General features: G+C 33.9%; 1 protein-coding gene across 1 annotated transcript; it reads right to left on the reverse strand.

Annotated features, from left to right (window-relative positions):
• Positions 1-1,917: 1,917 nt before the first annotated feature.
• On the reverse strand, positions 1,918-26,186 carry LOC118199682 (uncharacterized). Its single transcript, XM_035371588.2, has 2 exons — positions 26,033-26,186; positions 1,918-7,255 (listed from the first exon to the last, which is right to left on the reverse strand). Exon 2 carries the CDS (start codon positions 7,243-7,245, stop codon positions 5,365-5,367), a length of 1,881 nt encoding a protein of 626 aa, XP_035227479.1. The 5' UTR covers positions 7,246-7,255; positions 26,033-26,186; the 3' UTR covers positions 1,918-5,364.

The following is a 26,186-nucleotide window of genomic DNA, read 5'->3' on the forward strand; positions in this document are numbered from 1 at the left end:
AACAAATTTCTGATTGTTAGAAAAGATGCTTAAAGAGAAGGAAATTGATATAAATTAGCCAGAATGTCTGGAAAGACTTCAAATTGAAAAGATGCATAAATATTTTGTTGAGTATTGTTGCAACAAAACATAAATGTTTTGTAACTTTTAATGTGTAGTTATCTTAATATCATTTCAGAATCAATGTCATAAATTGCGTGTATTTTAAACTGTGACATGTTAATAGATTGGGATTTTAAGTGCATTTTTAACAAATATTTTTTTAATAAATTTAATAGTGCCCATATAAATCTATAATGATGAAGTATCCAACTAGCTAATTTAATTATTTGTAACTAACTGGTCACCCTTAAAGGTTACATCTGCGTATTAAAGGGAGTTATTGCCTTTCATTTATCTTTACTGTGGCCACAAGATACAGCACAAAAAATGTAAAAATTAATGTAAGACTTAATTCTCTGCATCTAGTGAGATTTTCATGCCCTTCTTGAAAGAGAGGCACTTAATGTAACCCCTGGCAATATCCTGTCTGGGAGCTCCTGTCACACCCAGAGTTTAGAGTTCAGCCATTCTTGCTAGCCAAATACCTTTGATGGTTGGGGAGCGCAAGCCATTCCACCATGATTTGTGATTTTTTCAGAGAGTATAGTTCCAGATAAGTGAGAGTGGAAGATGAGAGAGCTAAAAGACCGTAACCCTCCTTTGCTAATTTGTCCGCCATTCTATTGTCGTAAAGATACGCACGAGAGAGAGGATCCACTGTAAATGGATATCATGGTGCTGGGAAATTAGCTGTAGTTTTTGTGGAAGGGATACATGTCAAGTGCCTCCGCTATTGCCAGAAGCTCTCAAGTAAAGTTAGAGACTATGGCTCCAGCACCAAGTTTGTGTTGATAAGTAGTATCATTTGTGTTAGTCGAAAATACTCCAGAACCTACATTAGAGATTGTCTCATTAGATTTTAGATTAATCATCTGTATAAGCATGTACAAAATCCTCTTTTGGATACTGTTCAACAGTCTTGGCCCATCTCGCTTTAATGATATCAATCAATTCCTTTTTATTACATGCCTGTAGTAGGTTGAGTAATATTTTAGAGTTCAAGAGAACTGCTTTAATATCTTTGTCAAATTGCATAGATGACCTTTTTGGTCTAGTGCCATCATTGTAGTTTAGGATTTAAACCAATTATTATGAATTAGAAAAATAAAAACCATATGTGCTAATAGAGATTTAATTTTGTTAATAGGAAAAATGAAAAATCTTGTTCACCAAGACTCAAACCATATTCCATTGTTAGTTGGATGTACTAACATTTTCACTTTTAGCTTGATCCACTTAAAGCCTATATCAGGATATTCATAATTCCTTACGTACTTATTTTATTTTCCTCAGTAGTTGGTCCATAGCCACGAGTACATGTGATCTGTTAGGTGATATTTCTGTGAAATATGGAACTTAATTTTGAAACATTTGAACTTTGATAATGTCTGCATAGTTTGATTCTGGAAAATATTAGCAGATTATGAAATTTTTCATCTGAAATATGATAGAAATATTTCATGAGATTCATTAAGATAGTTTGTAATTAGTTGATGGAAATTCACCTATCAAAGATTAAAACAACAAAGTTAAATGCTAATTTTATCAACAGCTAACTAATCAGTTCCTTAGTAAGTCTACACTTTCAAGAAAAACCATCTTCAGTTGTCCACTAAATACCATTTCTTCTGATGATTATTTTCTGGCCTTTTTCAGACTGAGGGGGAAAAGCTGCAATTGAATCTTAGCTTGCTACTGATCATTTTAGAGCTGCATTCTGTGTGAAGATAAATATCTGTTTAAACTTTGACGACTTAACATACAAAGATTTTTATCCAGATGATATTCTGTATGTTTACTGATGGATTTATTTAGGACAGATTGACTACATGGGGCATATTTTAACTAAACAACAATGAAACCAGTCTGTATAATTCTCCAGTTTATTATCACATTAACATAAGAACATTCACTTTTTACTAAACACAAGTTCAACAATAAACATTTAGAATTCTAGAAATATGGAGAGATTTTCCTGCTACAAAAGTTAGATTAGTTATTTTTACAAAATTAACTTTTAAAAAATGCAATAGCATGAATGTCTTCCTTTTTTAAAACATTTTTGCAGCTGGAAATATATGTCTATAATCAGCAGTTGCAAAAATAAAACCACATAAAGACATTTATGAACACAATGTATATATGTCTGAATGCTATCTTTATGTTTTAACTAATATCATTTATCATTCATTCACATTTTCATAAATATGTCATTAATGCTATTAACAAGAATATGTAATTTTCTAATAACATGTATTATATAACATTGGTTGAAGAATAATGGTTTGAACAGTGTTTAATAAAGATATCTTAAATTACAACTCTGGGAAGCAAATGCTTGATATCAGTATTTTTTGTGAATGAAAAAGTGGTGAATTTACATGTATGCAGGAATTACGGTACAAAGTCCGAAATCCGGACGTCCGGAATGATCTAAAATCCGGACCTCAAAGCCACAAACATTTCTTTTTTTATTATAAATGCTTTACACATGCGCATTTGATTTTTCCTTCCATAATAAAACATGTGTAGATTTTCACATTCCGATTCTTAATTTCACTTAGGCACTAAATAAAATACCTCGTTATGGAAAAACAATCATGTAAGCATAAATTTGTGAGATTAATAATGTGGCTCTGTAGCTGAGTATCTGCTGTGATGTCTAAGCTTTTTTTATATTAGTAATTGAATAACAAGAGTATAGCAACCTTATATGCTAACGTTGGCTATGATTATAGATTTTTAAATGCTGTAAGAAATGTTGACGAGGAAAAATTCAACAAAAAGTTCTTTTCATATGCTAAAAAATAGATTTTGTTAATGAAACTCATAGGCCGAAAGATTGCATTTAGTGCTATTTTAATTAAGAATAGCTGATATGTTATTCACCCAGAAGCGGCAGCAGGATATGTCGGCAGAATTTAGGGAAGACGAAATTTTTGGAATTTGGGGAAGCACCGAGTGGCAAAATTAAGGGATGAGAAGTTTTTATGATTTATGGAAAGCAATGGGATCCAAAATTTAAGCACGGTGAAAATTTAGAACTTAGGAAAGCATTTAGTAGCAGAATTTAGGACCCATAGAGGCAGTACCGAGTGCCTCCATGGGTTAGATAAAGCCTTAAGTATATATGGGAGTTTATTTATTCAGGACTCGGATTCGTTTGAAGCATGTGCAAGAAATAAACGTAGGTATAGTAAATAACTAATACAATTCAGGCTCAAGTCAGTATGCAATAGGAGCAAGACATAATTTAGCGAAACAACTTGGCTTTGGTTGCCAATCTTGTGATATACAGCCAATAGTGTATAACGGATGCTATTAAGCTAGGCTAAAATTATCTTTACTAAGTCTAAGGCATTTCAATTAATGTAGCAGACTGCGCTGCTCCCTGATCTTCTAATTTGATCCAGCTTATTATTTTTTATAGACTGTTATTATTACGGCAATTTTATAAAAACTAAGCTTGAACTTTCGATTGTGTCGAAAAGAGTTTCCAATTCTGGAGTTGCCAAAGGATCTACAAAGTGAAACCGTGTTTCGAAGTCCATTAAACAAAAAGTGGAATTGCTGCAAAAAATGGATAAAGGCATATCCGTCTCAAAATTATGTGAGGAGTATGGCATTGGAAAGTCCACTGTATATGACACAAGAAAAAGGAACCTTTTGAATTTTTTGTGGAAGCATCTTAAACAACTTACATTGAAAGAAATGTTTAATAAAGTAAACAAATAAATATTAAGTTTTTTTTTTTTTTTTTTTTTTGTAAATTTTGTTACCCCTTAGATTATAATTGTTCTTTATTTCATAAATTACGATTTCATATTTTAATTGTATAATTTCTGCATGCCATCTTACCAGATTTAAATTGATGATCTGTTATCCGGAATCGCCAAAGTTCCGACCAATCCGGATTTCGGACTTTGTACTGTATAAACAAAACAAGAAAATGATATGAACTGGAAATATAAAAAAATATATAATTGTTTAATTCTTATGTAGTTGTACTTGCTAAGTAATTTTTAAGAGATAGAAATATGTACTCGAATGATTTCATACAATAACTAGCGTACAGTTTCATGCGAGTTTAAATAAAGGTCTTATTAAATGCATTTATTTAAATGCTTTTTTTTAAAATAACTAATAGTTGTCTAAAATCTCCATACCAATGATTACTTTGACATATGATTTTTAATTATGTTATAATTTGCTTCACAAAATGCTTTGTCTTGATTTAGTCTTAAAATATTGAATAGCCTTATGCTAAATTTACCAAAATATATAAATTTCAGACGATTCGAACTTCTTCAAAAGTAGCATAAAAATAAATAAATATTTTATTTTTAAACATGAGATTGTGGGCTTTTGACAAAGGTATAGATTCCTTACAAAAGTTACAGGTATCAATTTTCCTTTGCTTTTAGCTTCACAGCTAAAACACTAAGTAGACAGAATAGTAATATAGGTGTTTTCAATTGCTTTCTCTAAGTGTCATATTAATAAGAATCAGTAAAATGTCGTTTACGAATTTAGCTTGTTAAGACAAGATAGTCTTTATTTAAGCCGTAATATGTTGCAAGTAATTACTGAGAAAAAATGCACTGTGTGTGTGTGTTTCCTTGTGTTCAGCTTGTATTTTTGTCTTTGGTTCTATCAAGTTTGTACTGAATGTTTGGAGTATTGTATAAAGCTATTTGTATAGTCTGTCTTAGTACAGCAAATAAAAATAATCCAAAGACGAATCATTTCCTAGTCCAAACACGTGAGCATGGACAAGGTTACTTTGCTACGAAGTTTGCCCTTGTGTGACGTAACTGACATCTAATCTGCTCAAAAAGATCTTTGTCTTAATTTCTCCTAATTTCTTTCACTTCTGTGAGTGAATGACATCTGAGAAAGAAAAAGACCTAACCAAGTTTGTCTACTGACTTTAAGCTTGGATGAAAATTGTCTCTTTTAATTATTTAGATGTGAACTTCGCTAAACACCATTCGTATATTATAGACTAATAAATAAATGGGACCCACCAGCGGACAAGCCTTAAAATCGCCAAACACTGATAATTCATTCTGGTGTTCCAGACCTGGCGAACCGGCCGGCTGCATGGGCACTTTCAGGGCTTTTCCCATGTATAGCCTTGGAAAGTCTTCCATGAAAGCATTCTTAAACAGATAACCCCTTAAGTTCTTTGCCATAATCAAATAAACCAGATAATAAATAAATAAGTATTTTAATATTTAACAAAGTATGTGTTGAAATAATTTAATCTATTTTTTTCTTTGTAAGAAACAGCATTAACTTTTGTGATGAAGTACTTCCATTAAACTGCTCAGTACTAGAAGGTAATTTGTGTAATATTTTTTCTTCTTGTCTAGGCTTTTGTCCATTTGGCAGAATTCCTTCTGATGATTTTATAGCATCAACACTAAAATGGGATTCTTGACTCTTTTCAGTCTGATTTTCATCAGATATGATTTTCTTCTGTGTGTCAGAAGTAAAACCATTTCTATTGAAAGGAATCAGAACCGGAGTTCCGTGTTTCAGATCTTCTCGCAGCTGTTCAAGATCGATATTGTGACCATTTATTTGAAGTGGGTATGGAACCCTGTGAAGAGATTTGGGATTTTCTAATTTTAGATTCTGATTATGAAGATCATAGTTATTACTGTAGTCGTTTTTTTGCAATGAACTAATTCTTATGGATGTTCCATCTGAATTCAAATCAAAATTCTTATCCTTATACTTGGTAGGCTTTGCATTTTGCATTGATATCCAAGTGACTTGAGGTGAATGCTTAGAATCTGTTTCTGAAGATGTGTTTGAATTTTCTGTATTAGCGTTACTTCCGTTTTTATTTAGAAGTATAATAGAGTTAACGGTATCAGCCTTATTGGCTGTGTCCAGCTCTTTTCTATTTTCTATAGATATAGAACTCTCTTCATGAGAAGTAAGGGGATTCAAATGGACATCTGCTGCTTTTATTAAAATAGGAATGTGATGGATATTTTCATCAACAGACTGATTTGAGTGCATGTTAAATGGAATATGACTACCGTATGTGGCGTGAATAGGATTAAAATTGCTTACTGGAATTGGATGTAGAATGATATGTACCTCTTGTGGTTCTTGTTCTGCATTCGAATCGTGTTGCTGATGTTGATCATCGATAACATATGAAAGACTATCAGAAGATAGTTGTAAATGATTTTGTTTTGCAGAATTTGAAACAGAAAACTCTTGATGTCCAACAAAATGAACATTTTGATCTCTAGCATTACTTCCCTTCCGAACGTGATTAAAACGATTGCTTGTTGTATCCTTATGGTCGACACTACTTTGAAAACCAACATTGTGGTCTTTAATTTCTGATGAAGACATTGGATTTACAAATAATCTTTCAGCTACTTCGTATGGAATTGGTACAGGTTTTATTATAACATCACGCATTGGACTTTTCTTGCTAGTAGGTTTAGGGAAATGTAACTTATTACTAGAGTCATCTTGAATCGAATGGGGGACATGCTGTATTATTGTTTGTTCAGCACTTTTATTCTCCTCATATCCTCCCGAAGATAAATACATAAATTTTTTAGCATCATCATCTGTTCCACCATTTACATGCTTTCGGTAAACTGTAGGTGGTCCATATAGGATCATTTGTTTCTGGTGAAATCCATGTACGTTTTTTGGTGGTGCAGCAAGATGTTTTGAGTCTTGTTCTGATTGTTGCACCATCCTGTGGAAGTAATGATCTGAAAATGAGTGGCCCAAATATGATTCACCTCCAAGAGGCACATTAGGATATTGAAATGTCTTTATACCTTTATGATAGTCAGTATTCTTGACACCTGTCGTAGGATGAACATATTTTGCGATACCAGATGATGCTGGCAAATGAGAGCTGATAGGCAATAGCATAATGGTTGGAATGATTTTTCTCCAGCTTTTTGCGATTTCTTTTGTTACATCATAAGCATACCAATATCGAATCAAACGAACAGGATCCCACATGATATGCATCATCATTTTCATTATACCTCTCTTTTGGCGTTTCGAACGTGATGATTCAGAACAGAAACATGTACACAGAAGAAGTAATAAGGCCATTAAAAATATGAATGATTTCACCTGCGCTGCCATCATCCCCTATGATCTGGGGAAAAAAATAAATAAACGAATTTTAGAAGTAGGCACAACAGGCAAAAGCTTGAAATTAAATAAGATACAAGAGTATAAAACATTCAAACATATTGTTTCTGTTTCATATCAAATGAATCGGGAAGAAATCATTCGTATTGATTAAAAGAATGATTCATAATAATTATCAGTTAATCTAATTAGAAAGAGTAATATAATAAGTGATATCTCTTGCATAATGCTTTTTAGTACGAAAGGAACGAATCACTTTTTTCCTTTTTTTTAAGTGCATTTACCAGTTATTTTGGGAACTTTTTCATTGTGCGAAAAGCTATAGAAACATATCCTTTGAACATATTCTGAAACATATGCATATATAAAAGAATATATAGAAATGCTGAATGATATTTTTATCACAAAAACCAAAGGTGTATCGAGCTTTTAGATACTTCTCAAAATGGCAATGTTGCAGGTCTATGATTCCGGCTTTATTCTGTCGATATAATGGCATGAGAAGGACAAATATTGCATTCTGTATTAAAAGTTGTTGTTATTATGACTTACCCCACCTGATCGAGAGTAACATCAGAGCATGTCTCTGAAATCTGAGCAAGCCCAGGAAATTCACCATAGGCAAGGGGTCAAGATTGTGCCTGTCGTTGGTATGAGCCATACCAATTACAGTACATACAAATTAACGGTACGATAAAAATTAACAGTACGATTTTGCCCAGTTCCGCCCCCAATTTTGATGGAGAGCACCCCGAGGGGGGGACGGGTTCGAGAGTCTTCCACCCCTTTTCCTCTACCATCAACTTCTTGAGAGGACTTTTCGGCTCACCGCATATTTAGAGTGCCCCCATGCAGCACAAAAACTATACATTTGCAAACATCCATGCCTTCTCCGGGATCCGAACCCAGGCTCTTCGGTACGGTAATTAGCATCGCCAACAACTATCCCATTTGGGCAGCATATTGCAAATTAAATTCATCAATTAAAAGTTTGAAATTGATTTGCGAAAGGAAGCGTCTTCAGTACTGCATATTAAGTGCGCAATTTAGAGTATTATAGCAGAAAGGTATGCAAAATTGAATTTTAATATTTATGTTTATCTTGAAACAAGACTTGATTACCTCTTCCCGCAAAGTAAATAAATAAAATAAAATATTACAGTAAAATTATTGCATATATATTTCTCTGCGATGTGAGTTCTTTTATACATATATTAGAGACGAGTTACAGCTAACGGACAATCTTTTCGTATTTGGCTGAAGCCCAAAGGACATCGCTCCCCCCTACTTACGTCACACGACTGAAGTACACAGAAGGGAATTACAACCCCTTTTCAACTTAGTTTTAAGAGGGAGAGCTCTGCATCGCCACAGGTCAGTTTTTCCTGTTTCTTTTGTTACAACTTTTTTGTTGGTCTTAGCAAGACACACTGTGTTAGTTTTCATTTTCATTTAAATTTAATTACAGATTTCTAAAATCTATAAAAGTATAAATCTTTAAGCTTGCAGGCCCAGCCCGTATGTTTTTGTATATTTAGGACTAATAGCAGACCACTATTTATTTTTATTTTTATTTTTATTTTTGTCTTGATTTTAGATGTAATCGGAATAGTTTTTACATATTTTAACACCTTAATGTGTCATTTTGTGCGGACGCGTCGGGAAATTGGAACAGAGAATTGAGACTAATAAATTTTCCAAGACACTTTGTCTAAATAAATTTTTTGTAGCGAAAAAGTTTCAATTGTCTGTTTTGGCGAAATGCGTAATGGAGTTAGCTTGATTCGACGTTCAATCAGATATTTCCCTTGAAAAGCCAGTTTGGACGTCGAGTTCAGCTAATTTACCATTTTCCGCTTTCTATTTTTATCTGATTTTGTTTATGTTTTAACTTGTTACTTGGTTTGATTTTCATATGTATTAATTTTTCAAGTGGCACATCCATAGGTATTTTACTGTATTTTTTGCCATTACTAGTTTCCAACGCTAAGTATTTTACTGTGTTTTTTTCTTTTCTCGTGTAGCATATTTCTCACCCTTCAATGACATTGTTTTTTAAAATGTGTTGAACGTTTTGGAGCCACAGCTCCTGGTAACTTTTAGGCGAGCTTACTACAATTTCTAATTTACTTATTTTGCAGCATATTGCGCAAAATGTTATCTGGACCAAATTGGTCATACAGTATTGTACTAACTACCTTGCTTGTTATATATATATATATATATATAAAAGCATTTGATGATGATTTTTTCCCTCATTTATACGTAAAAACCAAAATGAGAGAGTTTTAAATTCGTGTAAATTTTTGAGTTAAATAATTTTGATATATTTTATGACAAATGTGCAATCTTTAGACTTTTCTGAATTTAATTTCATAGCAGTTTTTAATTCTGCAGCTGAAGTTACTTCCCACTTCTCAGTACCATAAAAACATTTCGATTAATTAAAAAAATTCTGATGTGGACACCGCATTACTTACTTGTACGGAATATTAAATTATACACATTTGTTTCTGCACATCATTTAAACTTGTTGTTGTGACTAATCTCACTTGTCGGCTCAGGCAAACTCGAAAAGGTTCGCAGATTGTGTACCCGCGTATGTTCGCTAACCCGGCGTAATTGTCTGACGATTTTCGAATCCTTGAATGCTCCGAATAGATGAAAACAAAAATATCAGAATAAAAGTCCTCGGGTAACAGTCTATAGCACGGTAAACCACGTGAAGAGAGTCCGAACGACACACGCCTGCGGCGCAGTCCTAAGACGAAGGTAAGTGCGCAAGCAAATAAACAGTAAGAAGCGGTTACATGGTAATTATAGCGATATAAAATAAAATGCCTTATATTGCAGAATTAGTCCTGACACACTCAAGCATATGAACAAGTAGTGGGAGTATATACACTATAGTTACACGAAATTTACTTAATATTTACATACAACTAAGGGCGTACATAAGAAAAGCAATACATTAAAGTATTATGCATAAGGAATAATGATATTTTAGATGGTAAATATATTTGTACAAAACTTAGTTATCTAGGTGCCTAAGGACCGCTAGTGGTCTCTTACGATTAACACCGGATTCGTAATCATAGTACAGTACTGGAATGGTGCAATTTCGAACAAGGAATTTTTTCGAAAAGTTTTTCTTCTAATTTAGCGATATAAATATGTATTTCAGGGCTATCAAGCTCACGGTGAATTGCGAGTTTCTGATAAACCAGCGAAAATTCACCGCTTGCCTGGGTACAACATTTTGTTCAACTTGCAGTTTCGTAAGATTAGTTTTACTGGTGTATCCTCAAACAGGGCAGGCACAAGTGAGAATGGGACGCAAAAGGGTCTTGTAAATGAGTAATTTATTATCAATAGATAGAACAGAGTTCCGTTCAATTAAAGGGGCAAGTGTTCGTTTACGTACATGGAACTTAGCTATAAAATGTGTAATGTGTGGGGACTATGTGAGTAGCCAATCCAAAGTAGCACCAAGGTATCGGGCCTGCTTAGTCAACTGGATGAGGGTATCATACATGAAGACACATGTTTCTTCATCCAAGTTTCTTCTAGTGAATAGCACTGCCTCAGACTTTTCAACATTCGTTTTTACTTTCCAATCAGTCAGCCAGGACTCTAATGCATGGATGTGATTTTGTAATGTTTGTATGACTGAACTTTGAGATGCATTTTTTTTTATAGAATTGCCGTGTCGTCGGCGTACATAGCCAGGGTGGTGTGTGGTGTTTGTGGTATATCGTTTGTGTATATATTATAGTATACGGGCCCAGGGAGGCTTCCTTACGAGATTCCAGCCTTGATAATCCGTGGAGTAGAGAATGATTTGCTCACACAAACGGTAAAGTGTCGATCCTTTAAATATGAATGTGTGATGTACTCTGGGAAGCACAGAGTGATAAATTTGTGCATGAGGCCTTCAAGCCAGACAGGGTCGAAGGCTTTGGCTACATCGAGAAAGATGGCATGTATAATCTGGCGGTCTTGAAGCCCTTGGGATATCATTTCTGTTACCCTGCAAAATTGGTGCACCGTAGAGTGTTTTTTCCGGAACCCATACTGTTCCGGGATGATGATGTTATTTTGCTCAGTACACTTCAGGATTCTCTGTAATATAACATATTCAGAAACTTTACTCAGTGATGATAGCAGGCTGATTGGTCTATATGAAGATGGTCTGATGGAAATTTGCCAGGCTTTGGTATCGGGCTGATAACTGCAGTTTTCCATGGCGTTAGAAAGTATCCCATGCGGAACATGGCGTTGATGATAACAACCAGTTTCAGGAGCATAAGAATGCCCATATTCTTGATAATTTTATTTGAGATTCTATCTAGGCCTGGATTCTTCTTGATCTGGAGTGTTTCGATATAGCCGTAGACCTCCGATGGTTTGACAAGAGGAATGTTTGTGCGTGGGCTTGTAAGGTATTGTGTTAGCGTGCGAGTGACCATGTGTTCTGTTGAGAGGTGGGATATTTTGTTTGTAAAAAACTGAGAAGCATAGTGATCTGCTAACGACTCATCTTTCTCAAATTCGGTGTAGGCAAATCCTTATAGGCCGTTTAAGGGCGGAATGTTAGGCTAGTATCTCTTTAATTTGGCAGTGGCCTTCCATACTGAGCTTTTCTCAGCTGAAAGGGAGGAGAGGTAGGTGGCTCAGTCGTGTTGTGTATGTTGGCGTGTGAGAGACCTGACCTGGTGGTTTAATTGATTTCGCAATGTCTTATCTGCAGGAAATCTGGACCTCTGCCACTCTCTTCTTAGAAAATTTCTCCTCTGGATTAGTTTTTTGAGCTCAGAGTTTGTGACTTTTCTTCTGTCTCGAACTGTAGTGCTATTTCCATCAAGAGCTGTAATCAGATCTCACTTGTCTGACATCAGAACAATCCCACGAAATTCTTCGCGGCCAGGACTATAAGACTTCAACTCGGGCACCATATAGTTGGCAGTACGATTTTGACCAGTTTTGAGGGAGAGCACCCCAGGGGCTTGTTCCGAGGATCTTCCGCCAATCCACACGGAAGGATTTTCTGCTCATTTTATATTTAGAGTGCCCCCATGCCGCGAAAACACGTTACATTTACAGACATCCATGCCTTCTCTGGGATTCAAAAGCGAGCCCTTCGGAACGGTATTCAGAGTCATTAACCACTGTCTCGTTTTGGCGGCACTCATTTAAACTTATTTCCGCGAATTATTCTAACTTAATTAACCGATTCCTCAAATCCGTAAATTGAAAACTACATCAAAAATGGCAAATTTTGACACTAAATATCGCGATCAACTTTTGTCGCATGGGAGTCAAAATTTCTTGCATTTTTGTTTTTTCATAACGAGATAAAGCTTCCCCATATATAAGTATAGTGTTAAGAAATTTTGCATGTATGTAAATAATTTCAATGAAATTATATGCGAAATTGTAGCATCTAATAGTATAATGCAGGGATAGTCAACCTGGTCCATACCACCCACTATTGAGCAATTTAAACTTTCACGGTGGGTGGTAGAGGTTTTTGTCGGATCGGGCAAACATGAATGGTTTGCTGTAATGGGTGCCCGCGTGTAATAGCTACCTCGGAATAATGCAGTGTCGATTTTCTATCACATAAAAGTTCCTAATAGTTCAGTAGATGAATAAACACATAAGCACAGTTTTTAACAATACGGGTAGCATGGTAGGTGTACGTCGAAGCACATCGAAAGAGTCCGAACGAGGCTAACACCTGTAACTGTTAGTCTTGTAAGTCGAAGAGGAAGTGCGCAATTATATATAGGATGACAATTATTGAACTATATGAAATAAAACGTAAGTTATTTAAAAACTACTGAGTGCACAAACTTTAATCAACATCTAAACGTCACTACCGATATTCGAATTTAGTTTATGACATGTCCAATATATGCCTGCCATTTTTGGCTATGACGTGGCACAGACGAATAAAAAAGTTCTGCATGACCCGCTGAAGTTTCGGAACACCAATGTTGTCGATGACCTCCTGAATGGCAGTTTTCAGCTCAACGATGGATTTGGGGTTATTTCTGTGCACATTATCTTTAATATAGCCTCACAAAAATGAGTCACACGTGTTCAGATCTGGAGAATATGGTGGCCAAGAGAGTCCCATTCCAGTGGCCCCAGAGCCAGAATGCGGCCCCTAAAGTGCTCCTTCAGGACATCACCCCATCGAAACAAGAAAGTGTTCTTTTGGTTCGATGAGGTCGAGCTCCATCTTGCAAGAACCACATCTTGTCGAAATCAAGGGCACTTTGGATAATGCGGACCTTGCATAGGAATGCTACGATTATTCGTAGGGCGAATTACTTTTGACAATAATATGCCTTCGTGTTTGAATTACTAAATGAGTCCATAGTCATAGTAAATGTGGAGAGTCCAAAGTTCTAGGAAAATACCAGCGTGCCTTTGTGGATATTTTTGTGCAATTAGTCCTAAGAATAATGCACAATGATCAGACGTTATTAAACCGTTATGCTATTACGCAGTACTTTTATGGAAAGTTCTGGAACTATAGTATTCTTTTTGTGAAAATTAATTTTGTCAAGCTATCATCGGTTCTGGTGTATTCAACGCATTACGAACCTGTACGCATACAATAATTTTTGGTGTTAGAAGTAGGATGGAATACCGGTGATAAGAGCAATAAATGAGCAATTAAGATAGTAGCAGGCCTTTCTTCTTTCAGAGAAGAGATGCGGGACAACATTACATTGCTTGAGTATACGGTGCGATATACAATATTAATGTATCGTATATCGCACGGTATACTCAAGCAATTTAATTTATTATATTATTTACTGCATTATTTATTTACTGTATTGTTTCTTATTTGCATATTTTAAATGGAATGTAAACTGCATACTAATCAATGTATTGTATACCGCACTGTATCCTCATGTAATGTAATACATCGTATTCTGTACTGTTTTATCATCTGCATAATTTAAATGCAATGTAAGTGCAGTGTTATGTAATGTAACTTCGTCCTCTAGGCAGCGCATTTTTATTATAAGGAACATGCATCAGCGAATTGTACGCAGCATGACTATGCAAGACGTCTACGGTACTTAAGAGACAATCGTTACCTCAGTCTAAGTTACGAATGTCCGCTCGGCCAGGTTTTCTCAAATTTTCCTCTGAGTTAGCATTACTCCGCTTGGTTTGTCCTTAGGACGGAGGCCTCCTCAAAGGGTTTACCTTTTACCCAATCAACGCTGCTCATGTCCAGGAGTCAGTGGATCAACTGGCTGCTCCTGTGGACAATTTCATCAGGGAAGTAATGCCTTGAGGCTGCAGAGGGGTGACAACAAATCCACCCTAAAGTGCTGAAACTGCGGTGGTGAAGGCTGTGTGCGACGGAACTTGAGAACACCCCAAGGCATGGAAGCTAAGACCGTTTTTCATCAAAGAGGCAAGAAATATCTCGTGGAGCGGATTTTGCCAGATATCGAGAAGCCCCATTTTAAAGCGCTTCAGGTTTCTGGAATGAGTGGCGGCAGTAATGGACATGTAAGTGGAGTTCTCTGTAATATACAGGAGCCAAAGCTACCATCATCTGTAAAGATTAGGGTCAACAAGTGGCAGGTAAACTCCTCTGAACGCCGTCTTGGGTTACCCTTTCGATTGTGTCCAGGGATAAAATTGACAACGATGGAAAATTAAACGTTAACATCACGTTTGGAAGCGCCGCGTACAATCACACGGCATATGTGGCAAATATTATAGATCACTGCATACTCGGATTAGACCTTTCTGAGAAAATAAAATTTTTCTTTGGATTTGAAAAAAGAAAGAATTGCATTCTGCTACTGAAGGCATACCCTGTTTGGAATTAAGGATGAAGAAGTTGAATCCGTCTACCAAATGAAAGCTCAAGACGATATCACTGTGCCAACAAGAACAGAATTTTGACTACCTTCATCTATAGTTGAAAATAGAAATTTCCGTTACGGCATGATGAAACCTAAGAACTGTAACAGCCCAAAAAGAGTACTAGTAGCCTCGGTACACGTCGACCTATCGAGAACCGTCATTCCGGTGGTAGTTGCAAGCGTTAAGTTATAAGGCGAAGTGTTTGCAACATATACTCCAGTGACCTGCGTTAAACGAACCAGTAGTCCTCCACAGTCTGTGCCTTCGGAGAGTCTAATATCGAAGTTATTGCAGAATGCACATCTAAGCCATGAAGAGAGGAGTGCTGCCGAATGTTTTATTCAAGAAATTTTCTCCTGCACATCTTCTGACGTAGGTCGAAACAATATAGCTCAGCATAAAATTGATACAGGAGATCATCCGCCAATCAAGGTATATCCACGACGTCTACCAATTGCTAAGCTGGAAGAGGTAAGAAAACTTCTAAAAGGACATGGAAGAAAGTAAAGTTATCCAGCCTTCAGGAAGTTCCTGGGCCTCTCCCATCGTCCTGGTCTGAAGTGAATTTGGAGTGAATAACGACGGCACTTGATGAAGTATCGAAATACACTTTATTTAGCCAATATTAATCAAGACAGCTTCAAAATCACGTTTTACAGTCGAAGATATACTGCAAACACGCTGACGCAATCAGCAACACATCCTTCACACTATCAGGCTATAACGGCAGAGACAGCTTCACTGCAAAGCACCAGAGTACAGCTCTCGTTCTCGGAACTCCACGTACTCTTGAGACTCTCCACGCTACAACTCGCGATGAACTCGACGATACACTAAAGTACGGCTTCCGACTCTTCGATTCAGTCGTTCCCGAAGCTCAGCACACTCTCTCGACGATACATTATAAGAGACTCTTTCGGTGCACTCGACGACCCACTCGGCACTCGCTGCCCGGCTGTCAACTCGATCGACTCCGTACGGACTGACTAACTCGAGACACTAACTGACTCTCCGCGTACCGTACCAAGAGCGTTGATATAGCTTTTGGCTTGTGTTCGAAAACATTCTGGGCTAAACTGGTAAGAATTCGTTCCAGAAGGTCCTCCATCTGTCCATGGTATATCGCTAATTTTATCGCCAAATGGGCGATTCCTCGCCAAATATGGCAACCCTGCCTTCTCTTGCCATTTTATGGAAACCCTAAACCTGCTTTTGCGGGGGGGGAGCCATCTTACATCTAGACATTTCGTAACAGTATTATTGCTCTTATCACTTTAATTTTAAGAGTAGGAAGAAGTTTATGGACAACATTTTTAAAATGCAGAATTCAATTCCACCCATCCTATTTTTTATCAAACAGACGAAATTTCTCTAAATTTTGATAAAAAGCATAAAACATCTATTTCGGAGAAAGAACGCTGTCAAATTTTTTGTTATTAAGAGTGAAGAAAATATAGAATATAAATTATGGATGTTTTTTAGCCGATAGCCTTTTATATCCTATTTTACCTTTGTGGATAAATAACTGTAGATTTATTTTATCTTTAGAACAAAAATTACGTGAGGACAGGTAAAGACTGCATATATGACTTCCCCTGTCACAAATTTCTATAAATATAACATGGTTATCTTATATTTATAGAAATTTGCGATTTTTATTTGCAAATTAATAACTAATAAAACTAACTATAACTTCTCCATTTTTTACAGAATAATTTAATATAATTTAATTTATAAAATCGTAAAACATTCATAAATAAAATGTTTTATTTATATAATAATTATATTCTATATCGTACTTTTGACCTTAGATTTATGTCACAGCAAATAGTAAACTATGGTTTAAGCTTGTCGTTTCCAATAAGCTGTAATAATGAGTAATATAGAGCTTGTCATCAGATTGGTGAAAACTATATTAAAAGCTTGTTGCCAGAAAAAAATAATATGTTTTTAAATATGGACGCTAAAATGATCAAAATGGTCAAAATGACCTAAATATGGTCAAAATGAAATTTGATATGTTTCTGAAGGAAGGTTGAAGTTTTAAATGAAAAATTCAATTTATTACAATATAAATGTCATATTTGGCACTTACAAGTTGAAACTCCGAGTTTACTTTACTCACACGTTATTAAAAATTGCAAATCGGTCCCTTGTTTTTGGATAAAAGAGGTGACGAGAAAAATATGTTTTTTCAGATAAAGAACAACGTTAGGCATTCTCAATTATTGAAGAAAATGCATTATATTATATCAAAATTTATTATAATCAAAGCAACTGCATATTCAGAAATTATAAAAGTTGATAAAATAGGAATAAATTTCATATAATTCACTTGTTTTTAGCCCAAAACAGTGTTATTCCGAATGCGCGTTTAGTCTCGAAACGGGATTTTGCGTCATCCACTATAAACGGTGAATCACTTTTTCAAATTGGTGCCACCAAATATTATCCTGTATGTGTATACCTATATTATTTTTAAAGAAATGAAATAACAAAGAATGTGCATGTATGTTCCTCGCAATGTGGAAAAATGACGGTACCTTGAGCCATCAAATTTTGAATAATGTAGTCCTCCATTCGAACATGTGCACTGAAGCATCCGTGTGCATCCTGGAAGTCTGAATTTCGAAATGTATATTTCATATTTTATTGGATATTCTTATTTTTGCTGTTAATTGAATTTTTTGCGGCATTAGTGCGAAGAATGTGTTATTTAATAAATAAGGTTAGCGTGCAAAACATCAAAAATAAAAATTTAAGAAAAAATGTTTTTCAAGCCATTTTACTAAGAAATTAGAACGTTGATATAATAAACTGAAAAAAGGCTGAAAAAAATAGAAAAAATTTTACGCCAGCACACTGCATCATTAATTCTAAACATATGCTGCTATGTTTAAATTTTTTATAATTTTTCTGTTTAGTTGCATGTGGTGTAAATGAGAAAAAAAATTATCCTTAATAATACAGCTAAAAAGACAAAATGAAAAGTTAGTAACAGCAGACTGGTGGACTGCAAGCTCAGCGAGAGCATAAAAAACCGTAACAAATCCTTTTGAGCGATTTTTAAAATCTGAACCCTTTCAAATTTCTTTCTTTCTTTTTTTTAGGGGGGGGGGATGCTAAACCTGAAGCTTAAAAACATAGCGGCTCAGGTTGAAAAAATGTATTTAAATTTAATGGTAAATAAAAATCAAATCCCATCAAATTTTAATAATTAGCTCGAGCTGTAATAAAATTCCAGAAGGATTCACTGTCAGCATTTTGAATTATTAAAACATTGTAACTAGAAGAAAGTGCACACAAATGTTCAATAAAGAAATGAATAAATTTGATTCAGCTGGGGAGGGATGAAAATTTTCTTTTTTAAAAAAATAAAATTAGAACGCACATATTACGAAATGTAATGTGAACGCTTTCTATCACGAAATAAACAATTACAGAACGTTTCGTTTGCTTGTACAACCACAAATAAAAGAATCATCTATTTTCTAATAGTGGGCGAAATATGACCCGGTTTATTGAACTCCCGTATCGTTTTCTTGTTTTCAAGGGTTACTGCTTTCGATAACATCGTTTGCCACTTTTCCTTGCCATGCAAGGAGAAGAATAATTAGATCGCTTTTCTTTCTCTTTTCTCTCTCTCTGTCTCTCCTTTTTTAATTTCATAACTGTGTCATTATATTTTGACTTTGGCATTGTGTAAACACTTAAGATTGATTAAAAATTAGAAATGTATTTTGTTGTCTAAACGTTTTCATTAAATTTAAAGGCTGATTCTAAAAATGTTTTATTTATTTAACGCATAATTTTATTATCTTTAATCTTGTCTTCGTCTGGCTTTTAAATGCACCCGAAAAATGCCTAAAGGGAGCACCAGACATTAAATTTAAAAACTGCACAGAATTTTACTTTGCAGAACAACTTCATCAAAAAAAAAAAAATAAATAAATAAATAACTAAATAAATAATTAAAAAGACACAAATTTCAATAAAAATGTATTACATATAAAAAAATTACAATCAAATAAGCAATATCCCTTAATACAAATATTAATTATCCTAATAAATAAATTAACCAACTTCCCGTTGCCTTTTCTCAACAAACGTCCAGAATCCAAGAGAAACATTAACTTTAAAAACTGCAAAGAATTATTGTGCTAATTTTCAACAGTCAGCAGTCCAGTATATAAAGCATTGAATGAAAAACTGTTGCCAAAACCACATTTCTAAATGAATTAAACTATTCAAAATGATGCGATTTCATCAAAAAAGATAAAATTAAAAAAATCTAATTCGAATTTTGAAAAAAATCGCTTTGAGGTGTACTGGCTCTAGTCTACCTGCACCTATGTATCAAATTTCGCAGCCCTGGGTCTATTAGCTTACGCGCAGCACGAACGAAAGACACACACACAGACAGACTCTTTCTTTTATTAGATGTAGAGATCTATAAGTTATACTTTTGTTATTGTTACTGGAAGGTTTCAATGGATCTTTTTCACCATTGGTAGTCGCTTCAAATGTAGAAAAATTCTTTTATTCTAAACTTACGATATTAACTCTGGTATTGCTTGTCTGACAAAAGTAGAAAATATTTATTTACATAAGGTTGTAACATAAGTGAACGGTATGAATTCACATGAAGAGTACTCCCGTTAGCAAAATTTCGTTAATATTTACTAACACACATTAAAAGTTTTTTCCTCATTCCTTCAATTAAAAGGCATTTAGAACTTTTTTTTTAAAATTTTTATTTATTTATTTATTTTGGCTAGAGCGTCTTCATTTTTACTGGACTTTGTTCCTAAGATCTTTCAGTTTCATTTAATTTTTATTTTAGGTTTATAAAGCATTTTCTCTCTCTTTTCCGTATGCCTTCGGGATGTAACTGGAAGCATACTAGACGCGTGTTCGAGTGGTCCAGGGTTCGAGTCCCGGGCAGGCACACTTTTCAAGTCTCGTGCTCAAATAATAATAATAATAATAATAATAATAATAATAATAATAATAATAATAATAATGACTCTACAAGGTAACGTAACGTGACTTATGAATTAAAGACAGTACTTTCAAACTTGACAGACCGGTTATTTTAGGCAAGAGAGAAAAGTCACAAGCAATTAAATCCGGCGACAAGAAGAATGAATGACAACTATTATGTTACATAAGATGCCAATAATTGCCGCAAGGAGTAGGCATCCTTGGGCCAAGCTTGTGGAACGATCTCTTTCATATTCATTTCCATTTGATAAAATACTCTTACAGGATGCGTAAGACAATCCAGCAGCTTCCCAAATACCATATTTTACCTATGATCTTTCGGGATTATTCCACGCTATTTTGCAATTTTTTGGGACACGGGGGGGGGGTATGTCGATCGAGGGACGTCTAAAACGATCATCGTCTTTAATTCATATTTTGCCATTTTGGAAAGATTAATGCACTTACAATTTATCATTGGGCGAAAAATGTTTTTGTCAAAAGCTTGCTGAAATGTTTTATAGCAATTTCTGAAGCAATTTTATATATTTATATTAAAAATCTAACGCGCTTCTTTTCTTCACATATTAAACAGCATGATAAAATTGTAATTCAAATTCTATATTGGAAATCCTCATAGAAAAATTGATTGACATGACAATGAGTTTCAGAATAATTCGACAAAGTAGTTTAATTTAGAAAAGCTGTTGTACCTTGCGACACAAACTGGATTAAAAATTTTTCAACATCTCCCCGAACTACTATATTCGTACTCGTATATGCAAAAAATAGGTCATAGCAGGAGGCAAATGTATTAACACAATTCATAACATGCATAACAAATGAAAAAATGAAACACTACAGATGTGGAAGTTTTTTAAATTCTGCATATTATTCGACTTATGTACAGGAACTACAAAATAGGGATTTTACTGTATTTAGGATTTGTCATCCACTGTTTGGGTAGCAATCAGATATAAATAAAATACTATCACCTCAATATCTGCATGCATGATAGGATCTCAAGAGCCATTTTCTTCGCATCTTGTTTTCACGCAACGTTTTACTCATGTCCATATTCTCTCTCGTTAGAACCCCGAATATTTTCTAATAATGTGCACAGGTACATTCTTAGATCACGTTAACATTCTCTTTCAAGATCAAGGAGGAAAAACTAAATTACTTTTGAAACTTTGTTTATCTGGACAAATTGATTAAGACGCTGTGCCGAGTAAAAGTTTTCTCGAATAATCCATCATAGCTAGATACAAACAAATGCCGAATACAATAAAAATAGAAACAAATACCAAATACAGTAGACAGTTAAAGATACCAACAAATACCGAATACAAGAAAAATAAAGCAGTTAAATTGTAGAGTCATTAGGTAATTTGGAAAAGTCGGAGAGATGAAAAACTAGCAACTGCCTTCCCCGGGAATCGGACCACGGACCTCTCGAATACCGGCCCAGCGTGCACTACAACACGAAGGCACGCTAGGAAAACGGGAGAAATACCTTATATACTCCCCTTTTTTAAAGGGCGACTGAAGTTTTCAGGGGACCCAATCGCCAAATCCTGGGTGTGGAGAATCCTCATCCAACACCCTTTTAGTTCGGGCGCCACTTGTAGAAACATTAGGTGATTTGGAAAAGCGGGAGAGATGAAAAATTAGCAACTGCGTTCGCCGGGAATCGAACCACGACCTCTGGAACTCCGGCTCGGCGTGTAGAACCACTACACCACGAAGGCACGCTAGGAAAGCGGGAGAAATACCTTATAAAATAACTGCTGCAACACAAAAATTATTTAAAGTTTTTCAATTAAAAATTTAAGTTTTTAGGTACTTCAGACTTTTATGCATGTTTTTAGGAAATATCAGGTGCAAACTGATTATGGATAATATAATAAATGCTGCAGTGAAAATTAATCCCAATAAAAGTGGTCAACACTTGATTTATATTTGCATAATATATCGATAAAAGTATTAACTATTTTTAATATTTTCTTAGATATATATTAGATTCTGAAAATGATATAATCTTTTTGTGCGGACTTAGCTATATCCTCCGGCCGCTTAGCTTTACTTAACATATCTCATGCTACTAAATTTTAAGAAATACGTCCCACAGAGTTTTATATTCCGATTTTAGCCAATTTACTTTCAATAGGATTTAAGTATAGAGATTTAGGCAGTTCCTCTATTGTTTTGGGGAACTGTTTGGCAACCAGAATCTCACATTCAAAGCAATATGTGTAAGATGATTGTTTTGGTAAAATTCAAAATGACTTTGCAAATTACTTCTTTGGTTGAAGGTTTCAAATTTTGCTTTAAAATATGAATAATCAACTGTTATAAATCCAGGAACATAATCTATGAGCTCAAGGATACTGGCTGCACTGAATCACCATGTTTTACTCTTGAATTTGAATTCTATCTTCGAACTACTTTTTTGGCTCTCTTCCATACTATTAATTTGCCATCCGAACCACAAATTCTAAATTTGTTTTCACTAACAAATATAACCTTATATTAGTATTCAAAATTCTTATTCTTCATAGTGTTTTAAAAAAAAACCTAAGTTTTCTTTTCTTTTCTTTTTTTTTTTTTTTTTTTTTTTTACCAATATAGAATTTCTTCCTTCTCATCTAAGGATTATATCCTGAACATCAGACTACTATTCCAGCAATTTTAAATCAACACGCATTAAATTATGATCTGTACCTCTGGAAGATTCGAAAGTTTTATCTTTCAACAATGAATTTCCATTTTCCAGATAGAAATTAAGACTAATCTAAGAATTTATCATGGAAAAAACGACTTAATAGGGTGATTAAGAAAAATTTATTGAAGAATTCAAGTCAATGAATATTTGAATAGTGCTCATTACTTTACTTCAAATAAAGTATGAATTATTTTTTTGGAAATATTCGAAGATTTTTAATGATATGATTTTCCAACTTAATAAAGTATACGTAATTTTCGCCTATTTTTCTTAAGCTATTTTTAACTACAAGTAATACCCAAATATTGTTTGCACAAAATTGGAAGACTAGAAAAATTAGACGAAATCACTTAAACAGTGGAATAAAGAGAGACAAATGGGTGTGGCTGTGATATCTAGAAGCTTAGCTTAATTATACAATTACCAGATATCTCGCGTACTAAATTGTTCAAAGATGGAAACTCAAGATGCATTGCAACACTCAACATTGTTACCTAGAGATAAAGTTCAATGATCGAGTTTGAGAAATATATGAAGGAATCATAGGCGCACCGGAATTAATTTTGCGAAGAGTTCAAAAAAAAAAAAAAAAGATTTGGTTTGTTTCATTGCCCTAAAGCACACAAGGCTACCTGCTTAAGGGAAGGTACGTCTTCGTAGAAGACTTTCTAAGGAAATTCGGCTCGTATCCATTTGGCAAAACTACGAGAACAACTATACAACCAGGCCGTTAGCCGAGATTTCAAGCCGGCGTCGAACGACCAGTGTTTAGCGACTTTAACGGCTCGGTCCCTGGTAGGCTTTAAAGAAACCGAAACTTCCAGTATCCTACATGATACTGATTTTCTGATCTAGTTTTTCAAAATGCTGGAGAGGACTATGTCTATGAATCCATGGCATTGAAAAGGAAAAATGATTAAAAAGAATACCAGAGTTAATTAGAAATTAGGAATTTATCAATATTTTGATTTAATATGGAAGAAAAACATAACGTAGTTGTATCCCATCTAGTGTTCTTTGTTCGAATTTATAATTACCAACAGTCGTTCATTAGCTTCACTTTCAAGAATTTATAGCTAGGAGAACTGAACTACTTATGCAGTGCTGCAACTGCTCACTTTCAAATCGTTGCATTTGTTAATCAAAAATTCATTAAATTTTTACAAAATATGAAAAATAAAATTCGAAATTCATAATTCAGGCTTTCAGGTGCACAGTTTTGGGGAAGAACTACGTTATTCAAAATTTGATGGCTCTACATACCGTCAGTTTTTCACAATGCGAGGAATGTATACATAACCTGCAGATTCATTATATAATTTCTTTAAAAGTAATATATAAAGATAATATCTAGTAGCAGTAATTTGAAAAGTGATACAGTTATGCGAAATTAAAATGTGATACATTTATAGTGGTTGACTCAAAATCCCTTTTTCGAGGCTAATAGTCCATTTTGTCTAATACTCTCTTGGGCTAAAAACAAAATACAAAATTATCCTCAGAATATCCTCGGATAGCAAACCCACTAATCATTAAGCTCAATTATTTATTCCTTGAAATATATAGTATATAGTGTTAAAAAACTAAAGTTAATTAAGCGCTTGTCTTAACGAAAACCCTGTTTTATGATTTCATTAAAAATTTTTACATTATTTTGGGAGGCTGAAAGTGTGCTGTCATATTTTTGAGACACTGTATATATCAAACTGATGATTTTAATGTCATAAATGATATTTAATATGGCTGCCATTTGCTTTCGGACACTTGTATTTTTGAAATTCATTTGCATGAATCTCGCTCTAAATATTGAAACACAGACTAAATTTTTTCTAATATTTTATTTCTTCTCCATTTGAAGCCTTGCTTGTTGAAAATTAAATATCATCAAAATAGTCCTTGCAATAAAATAATTTGTTCAAAAAGAGTTGTTGGTTGAGTTGTTTTAGTAGACAATGTTTCTTGCTGTAATATTTTGTTTTCTATGAAAATACATCACAAGAATTATCGTCTGTATTTGTAAATTATGACTTGCTTTAATAAAATATGTTAATGTTTCTGAATCCGAAGTGAACATGCCAAGACGTTAAAATTAATGTCCTGTTAAAATATTAATTTTTTTATTAATGATAAAAGTATTCGCAATATCCACAGTATCCTTGATATTTGCATTTGAATATCTCTTTCGAATTCGTTATTCAAAATTCGACTAATTTTGAATGAATTATTTTTTTAAATAAATTTAAATAACTACTTTTAAAACAAACAAATTTTAAACTGTTATTTGTAAATAAAACGGAAAAGCACGAAAGTCTGAAAAATATGTGAACTACTCTATTAATTAAATTGATGTTTATAAAAAAATGATAATGCAGTAGAATCAAATAACGGATGAGGCAAAAACTCGGGAAAATAAAAATTCTTACACCACGTTTTCTAACATCAAATCTTCCGAAGTTACCGTTTTCTTTAAAATTTAATTGTTGAAAATGTTTTGACGGAGGAGATAATAAGGCTATAAAATTAATAATTACTTATGCATATACTTATGCAGCTGAATATTCAGTGTTTAAATTTCCTGAACTTATATAAAAATTATTTTCTTGCAACGTGCTTTTCCTTTTAATTAATTTGAAATTAAAAAGCATCAGCTCTGAATTTATATATTTAACATTAAATAGATAAAAGTACTTAATTTTACAGCATTTGTTACTAAACTAACTCAGTTTTGAAATAAAGGCATATAACTAATATATCTTAATTTAATTTAAAAAAGATATATTTTTATAAATACATTTGCGTTCACCTCAAATTACATTCCAGGCTTCTAAATCAACTATCTGTGAACAGCAAAATGCTAAGGAGTAGAAAAGAAGGTGAACTGAGCTACTGTTATCAGAATTAAATATTTTATTTTCATTTGCCATGAAAAAATTTCATTTTGTGATTAAAAATCTTTCTAAATTTCAATATTGCATAATAAAATATAAAGTATATAATTTAATTTACTCCTTAGTAAAAGTATTTCACTGCAGAAATACATGTAATTTTTTGTTGATATTTTTACTAAATAATATTATAAATAACATTAAAATCAACTTTCTACCATTTAATAAAAATATATGAATATTTAGGTAACACAAATCAGGTTTATTTTCGTGAAAAACTTACCTCCGAGTCTTTTCATACATATAGTAATAATATTCTCGAACACAGAGTAAAAATATGAATAAATTCCAATTTGCCCCTACAGGAAAAGCTTTTTACATCCTGATGCCAATTTGTATCTGCTAAATACATTTAAGAAACATCAAACTAAATTCTC

This window comes from Stegodyphus dumicola, chromosome 6 (assembly GCF_044657685.1).
Source record: "Stegodyphus dumicola isolate Sdum_Otavi_A_Nest chromosome 6, ASM4465768v1".
Taxonomy (NCBI): domain Eukaryota; kingdom Metazoa; phylum Arthropoda; class Arachnida; order Araneae; family Eresidae; genus Stegodyphus; species Stegodyphus dumicola.

Bases quoted from the DNA above. Each gene is read 5' to 3' on its own strand.
- LOC118199682 (XM_035371588.2), bottom strand. From the start codon at position 7,245: ATGATGGCAGCGCAGGTGAAATCATTCATATTTTTAATGGCCTTATTA.